Source organism: Lactuca sativa, chromosome 5 (assembly GCF_002870075.4).
Source record: "Lactuca sativa cultivar Salinas chromosome 5, Lsat_Salinas_v11, whole genome shotgun sequence".
In the NCBI taxonomy this organism is placed as follows: Eukaryota; Viridiplantae; Streptophyta; class Magnoliopsida; order Asterales; family Asteraceae; genus Lactuca; species Lactuca sativa.
This window is the reverse complement of record NC_056627.2, coordinates 83,414,179-83,422,326: the sequence shown is the minus strand read 5'-3', so window position 1 is coordinate 83,422,326 and position 8,148 is coordinate 83,414,179. Positions and strand designations below refer to the sequence as shown.

The 8,148-nt window shown below is 30.7% G+C and overlaps 1 protein-coding gene across 1 annotated transcript; it reads left to right on the top strand.

Moving 5' to 3' along the window:
- Nucleotides 1-1,164: 1,164 nt before the first annotated feature.
- LOC111890031 (uncharacterized) lies at nt 1,165-6,159 on the top strand. Its single transcript, XM_052771623.1, has 8 exons — nt 1,165-1,222; nt 1,577-1,738; nt 1,891-2,148; nt 2,245-2,626; nt 2,814-3,742; nt 3,861-4,203; nt 4,480-5,078; nt 5,207-6,159. Exons 1-8 carry the CDS (start codon nt 1,165-1,167, stop codon nt 6,157-6,159), a joined length of 3,684 nt encoding a protein of 1,227 aa, XP_052627583.1.
- Nucleotides 6,160-8,148: the final 1,989 nt, after the last annotated feature.

The window sequence follows — 8,148 nt, the reverse complement described above, 5'->3', positions numbered from 1 at the left end:
TCCAGTTCACAAATCAACAACTTTTCATTTTAAAGCCGTCTTACTACCTGCAAGATTTCCATATCCATATGTCAGGTTAGTATTATGAGTTTAGATTACATTGGTTTCTCTATGAATTTATGGTTGAAATTTACAACAAACTGTTTCATACAAGTTCTAACAAACTTTTGTGTTCTTGGTTTTTGAAGATCTTCATTTGTTATAATATCTACAAATAATAGAGCAAAATCTTTTAACTCTTGTGAAACAATTGCAATTAACCGATGCTTAATCGAAATATGTAAATACTCAAACAAAAAGTGTTACCGAAATCTAAATAGACTTTCATTTTACTAACTGTAAAAAAGTATGCTAGAATAGATGTTTATGATGAATAATCATTTTTTAATCATCACGATTTTCGTGTATCACACAATTTTACCTTCATTGTTTCCATGGAGATCTAGGGTTTTAACCCTTGATATCATCTGAACCCACGATTGGTTGAAATTGGGGAAAGAGCAGATGTAAATCGAATAAACCCTAGGTTGGAAATGAGGATGATGAGTCATGATGCTCATCAGGGAAATAATTGATTGTGGCACTGGAAGAAGGAGAGTCTACCTTCGGATCGTATTTTTCAATCTTGACGGAGACCAAATCGGACGAGGAGACGACATCGTAGATGAAATATTCTAGGTTCCCTTTCATGCGTTGTTGATTGCGACCGATTGTGGTGGAATCGAGGAGAGTCATTGACGGCTAATCTTCGATGACCGTCTATGGAAGATTGGAGATGTTGTAAACAAACATCCAGATTTTAGATTTTATGTGAAACGAATTGGGTTTTAACCTTACTGATACGAAAACACAAACACAGAGAGAGAAAGATATACAGAGTGGGTGATGAATAATACGATCCGAAGAGAGATAGTTGTTGGTAGAGTATTGAGACTTCTTTTGCTGGAGTTCTTTCTACAACTAAAACACAAGCTTCCGCTTCAAATCTTATTTTATCCGACTCGGACCCATATCTACATTTGTATCTGAATCCGACTCATGTTAACTTTAATATTTTTATTTAAAGTCTCTTTTACACAATATAAACAAATATAAAAATTCTATTTTATATTATTTAATATTTTAAAGATTTCAATTGAGTAATTTGTTTAAAAAATGTTATAAATGAGTAAATTAATATTTGCAAATTTTGTTACACATTTTAATAAACGAATAAATAAAGGTAACTTTTTAAATACATTTACTTTATTATTATTATTTGTTTAATTTTAACTAACTTCAATTGTATTATATAAACATATTATTTACCTAATTTCACATTTCATATCCTATCCTATGTCTTCTTATGCAGAAAACAACAGCAGGCCAGAGAGAAAAGAAGATAAAGAAAAATATATTTGGAAAATAAAAGATCGAAGAAAATAAAAACAACATCAAACGTTCCAAGTACATCATTACAACATCTCTTCAAAAATACCATTAACTGTAACCGTATTAGTATTTTATATTCTATCTTTTACTGTTAGATAGTTGTATACATATATTTACAAGTTTTATAAGTTATTTCTATTTGCAGATCAATCAACCAACATTGTTCGTCAAACTCAAAATGTCAATTCATTTACAACACCTGCAAAGCGTAACAGAACCATACAATACTGTCCTTCGTTTACAGATGTTAGAACTCCATTTTCTAACATTACAAATGTTATAAATCCGTTATCTAACATTAGAAATGGTAATTATTTATGGTTTTTAAAATATACTATTATCCATTATGTATATAATCGGGATATATATACATATATATATATATATATATATATATATATATATATATATATATATTTATTTATTTATTTATTTGACTATTTTATTTTTTTTGGTCAGATAACAGCAGTTTCGATAAATATACCACTTCCAAGTTAGAAAACAAAACACAGTACCATGTACTTTCAAATGAAATGACATCAAAAAATGCATCTACAGTAACAACTTCTTCATCATCAATCAAGTTAAATCCAAGATGTCATAAATTAAAAACGAAGACAAGACATTTATCCCTTATCCCATTGATTGATTTGACAGAAGATGTAGAAAATATACATCAAGTGAACAATGAAAATTTAATAGTTGGTATCTCAAACGGTAATCAAAAAATAATATCCATTTTACATTTCAAATACTATGTTGTATATAATTATAAAATTCATTGATATTTTATTCAACGCTTTTATTTTACAGAATATTTGGATCATGGTGATCAAGATGTTGTATGTCAAACATGTCGTGCAAAGTTATGGAGAAATGAATCCATTAGAGGTAAAGAAAAGGGGAACACGAATTATTCATTATGTTGTGCTTACGGCAAAGTTCAACTTCCAGATTTAAAGAATGCATCCCCGACTTATGAAAGAATGTTCCGAAATATGGATTCAAAAAGCAAACACTTCATGAAAAACATTCGACGTTACAATTCAATGTTTTCTTTCACGTCGATGGGTGGTAAAATTGATTCTTCAATCAATAGAGGAAACGCTCCATACATTTTCAGATTGTGTGGTCAAAATTATCATAGTATTGGAAGTCTTTTGCCAGCAAAAGGATCGGAACCAAAATTCTCTCGGTTATACATTTATGACACTGACAACGAAATTACAAATAGACAAAGATGTTTTCGATATTTTCTCAAACTTCTCATTCATAATTTATTATTATTATTAATATATATATATATATATATATATATATATATATATATATATATATATATATATATATATTAATATTATGTATAAATTTATTTATTTTAGTGGTGAAAAGGATCAATCAATATCAACTGATAGTGATATTGTTGAAGATATTAAGGTGATGTTGGATTCAAATAATGTCTTGGTTAGATCTTATAGGATGGTAAGAGATACTTTTCAGAAAAATCCAGAAGTTGATATGAACTTACGACTTATCGGGAGAAAGGAGCAAGATGGAAGAACATATAACCTACCGATTGTTTCTGAGGTTGCTACTTTAATAATTGGTGACATTTCGGATTCAATCGAAAAGAGGGATATCGTCGTTCAAACAAAAAATGGTTGTCGACAACGTATCAGTGAATTGCATCCTTCGTACCTTCCTCTCCAATATCCATTGCTATTTCCATATGGGGATGATGGTTATAGTGTTGACATTCTTCATAGAGGTGCGTTATTTACGACCAACAGCAAGCGTGTGAAATGTACAATGAGAGAATATTTCGCTTATAGGATTCAAGATAGAGATCATTCGTTCTCTCTCATATTTAATTCAAGAAGGTTGTTTCAACAATTTCTGGTAGATGCCTATACTATGATGGAAACGGAGAGAATGTACTACATACGTAGGCAACAACATGTTCTTAGATGTGATTCTTATGAAAATTTACGTAACCAAAAAGCACAAGGAACGACTGATATCTCGAATGTCGGCCAACGTGTCATATTACCTTCATCCTTTACTGGAGGTGCACGCTATATGCTGCAAAACTATTTGGATGCCATGTCACTATGTAAATGGCTTGGATATCCTGATTTCTGCATAACCTTTACATGTAATCCCAAATGGCCTGAGATTAAAAGGTTTCTTAAGGATACTTCACTTCAACCAGAAGACAGGCCTAATATACTATGTAGGTTGTTCAAGATCAAGCTTGATGCATTCATTAAAGACTTAAGGAAGAATCAAATTTCCGCCAAAGTTCAAGCATGTAACTAAAACTATATTTTTAAATTTTTTATAAAACATTGATCTTATTATTATATTTTAAATATGTTTTAATATCTAATCACATTTTCTTTTTTCTTTTTTGTCAAATTCTTTTACAGATGTTTATACCATTGAATTTAAAAAAAGAGGTTTGCCGCATAGTCATATATGTCTATTCATGCATTCTGACAACAAGCTACCAACTGTTGAACTTATCGATCCGATAATTTCAGCAGAGATACCAGACAGAATTGAAGATCCTAAATTGTATTCACTTGTAAATGAGTTTATGATTCATGGTCCATGTGGAGCTGAAAATATGAATTGTCCATGCATGGTGGATAAAAAGTGCTCTAAAAAGTTTCCAAAACAATTCAGTAATCATTCGTCTGTTGATCAGAATGGTTTTCCGTTATATAGGCGAAGAAACGATGGTCATTTTGTAGAAAAATCAGGTGTAAGGTTGGATAATAGAAATGTTGTTCCATACAACAAATATCTATTGAAAAGATATCAGACACATATTAATATTGAATGGTGCAATCAGAGATCTTCTATAAAGAATTTGTTTAAATACATAAATAAGGGTCTTGATAGAGCTACAGTTGCTGTTGTACCAACCAACAATGAATGTGAAAATAATGATGCGGTCGATGAAATAGCTGAATATTACGATTGTAGATATTTATCAGCATGCGAAGCATCATGGCGAATTTTTAAATATGATGTTCATTGAAGATATCCTTCTGTTGTCAGACTACCTTTTCGTCTTCCTAATCAACAGCAGATTGTATATGGCGAAGACGATGATATTGATGATGTTCTTGACAAACCTTCTGTTGCGGCTTCAAAGTTCACAGCTTGGATGGAGTGTAATGCAATCGACAGTGATGCACGAAAACTCACATATGTTGAATTCCCTACAAAGTTTGTTTGGATATTAAATGGTCGGTTTTGGAAGCGAAGGAAAGTAGGAAAATCCATCGGTAGAATTCATTCTGTTTCACCTAAACTAGGTGAAGCATATTTCTTAAGGATTCTTTTAAATAACGTAAAAGGACCAACATCATTTGATGAAATTTGCACGGTAAATGGTCAAACACATTCTTTTTTTAGAGATGCTTGTTATGAACTCGGGCTATTAGATGATGACAAGGAATACATTGATGCAATTAAAGAAGCAAGTCATTCTCGATCTGGTTTTTATCTACGCTTTTTATTTGCTACATTGTTGATGTGTAATAGTATGTCTAAACCAGAGGTCGTTTGGGAAAATACATGGGAATATTTGGCAGATGGAATTCTATATAGCCAACGACAAAGATTTAAGTCAGCAGGTATTACATTTTTTCTTATTATTTTTAAATTAATTTCTTTTTATTATTCAACACCCATTAAATAATTAGTAATAAAATTATTAAATATCGACGACATATTTTATTAATTATTTAATATTTTCGTGCAGAATTGTCACTTGGAGTAGATGAACTTAAGAACTTAACTTTGTTCGAAATACAACAAATTTTACTTCGAAACAACTCTACTCTCAAAAACTTCAAAAACATGCCATACCCAGATGTTGAATCCGTTTCTTCTTCAAACAATCGACTTATCACCGAGGAGCTAGATTACGACATTCCCGTGATAAAGAATGACTATGATCGTATGTTTCTTGCATTAACAAATGAGCAACGTAACATTTTCCTAAACATCAAGAGTGCTATTCAAGAAAATAAAGGAGGTGTCTTCTTTGTTTACGGTTATGGTGGAAAGGGTAAAACTTTTTTATGGAAAACAATATCTGCAGCAATTAGATCTGAAGGAAATATTGTACTAAATGTTGCTTCAAGCGGTATTGCTTCCTTATTATTGCCCGGTGGTAGAACAACACACTCTCGATTTATAATTCCATTTGAGCTTACAGAGGATTCATTTTGTAACATAAATCTAGATGGTGAATTGGCAAGCTTAATAAGAAAAACCTCTTTAATAATTTGGGATGAAGCACCTATGGTCCATAAGCATGCATTTGAAGCTTTAGATCGAAGTTTGAAGGATTTATTATGGTGCGTAAATTCAACCATCTCAAATATTCCATTTGGAGGGAAAGTTATTGTCTTTGGAGGAGATTTTAGACATATTCTACCTGTTGTTCCGGGTGGCAGTAGACAGAACATTGTAAATGCTTCTTTGAGTTCTTCATATTTATGGGAACATTGCAATGTCTATAGATTAACAAAAAACATGAGGCTAACTGTTGGAAAGGATCAATCAGATATAGGAAAAATAAGAGATTTTTCAAATTGGTTGTTGGATATAGGAGAAGGAAAACTTGGTGTCCAAACGACGGTGAAACGATTATCGATATTCCGGATGATATTCTCATTAATGATTCACATGATCCTACAGGTTCGTTAATTGAGTTTTTATATCCTTCAATTTTAGAGAACTATAACGATATAAATTATTTCCAAGAAAGAGCGATACTTGCTCCAAAAAATGAAGTTGTCTAGGAAATAAACGACCGTTTGCTTAAGAAGTTTCCAGGAGATGAAGTTGAATATTTAAGTTCAGAGAGCATATGTGAATCCGAAAAACGGCTTATGTAATGGCACAAGACTACAGGTGTTATCATTTGGCAAACGTGTTATTGAGGCACATATAATAACTGGAACTAATATTGGAAATCAGACTTTTATTCCAAGAATGTCTTTAACTCCATCAGAAAAAAAGATTCCCTTCAAATTCACAAGAAGACAGTTTCCTTTGGCCGTATGTTTTGGAATGACTATTAATAAAAGTCAAGGACAATCGTTGTCAAAGGTTGGTTTGTTTCTGAAAGATCCAGTTTTTTCACATGGACAATTGTATATTGCCTTATCTAGAGTTCAGAGCAGTGAGGGATTAAAATTATTAATTTTAGATAAAAATGGAAAACTCACAAATAAAACTTCAAATGTTGTTTATAAGGAAGTTTTTCGAAATTTGTAGCCAACTTTTTTGTAGCATATTTTATTCATTTTTAGCAAATCACACTTAATCCATCATATTACTATATTTTTTTTTATAATTACGTATTGTTGTATTTTATGTTAATTTCATTATACACATTGGTAATGCATCATCTGCATATGTACAACAAGAATCATGCATCAAAAATAAGAGTTTTAAAAAATCTTCATTCCTAATTAAATACTTCCCATTTACTTTGTAATTAAATAATTACAAATAAAAAAATTTATTGAAAAATTCAATATTACAATTAATAAGTTATCAGAATTAATGAAATATTATTTTATTAAATAATTAATTTTTAAATTCAACACCCGTGGGTTCCACGAGTTTTAACCTAGTTTTATGAATATAAAGATGAATATCGAAATTATTTGGGAGATTTAGAGAAAAAAAAGATTATGGTTGTTGACATACACAATTATGGTTGCTTTTTAAAATAATTCTAAAATTTGATGTTTAAATCGTAAAAAAAGCTAATCGGTTGGTTAACCTCGGAAAACATCCAAAGTTATAGTGGTTTCAATAGAATTCTAAGTTATATGATTACCTAAAAAAATTTATACCATGTTATTATGTTTTTTATTGAAAAAATAATCAAACTCTAACATCAGGAAAACTAACGAAAACAACGAAACATAGCCACCAAAAGCTCAAACATCAGGAAAACAAAACAAATTAACATCAAATAGCTATCAAAATGATTAGAAGCCACTCTACCCCATAAATCTCCTATCTTTTTAACCGAGAAGAATAAAAAAGGACTACATAAATCTGGTAAGAAGCTTGCATGTGCACACCCCGAAACCAAGATAACCAATCATCAAAGGAAATTAAAACCGGAAAATTTATATCCCACCAAGTCCACATCTTGTGAATCAAGTCAATGGCAGCGCTACAACCAAAAAAAATGTAACGTAGTGAATTTTCAATCATTTTTTTCTATTTAAAATATAATTATGTCAACTCAAATTCATTTTCATAAAAGTTTAGAAAACATCCACATGTCATCTTCACAAAATAAGTTAAAAACATTTATTAGAGTTTGTGGAAATCCAAAAACATAACAAATCCAGATGTGTGTGCACTCAAGCCACATCATCTAGAACAACGTGAAAAACATTTAGCTTTAAAACATAAATATAAAGCTTAGTGAGTTCATCAATATACCATACATCCCATTACACAAACAATGCACACCACCTAATGGATCACGACCTTCGTCGTGTTGTCACATTGGGATCGTTAGGTATGTAGTCCCAATGTTGCTCTTTGGAAGTTTTCTAGCAATTTACTAACTTTTTTAATATATCTCTACTGCTCAAAAAAAAATTATAGTCATTTTATGAAATTTTGCCTTTCTTATTTTGCTAAAGACTAAACTCTCTTAAATGT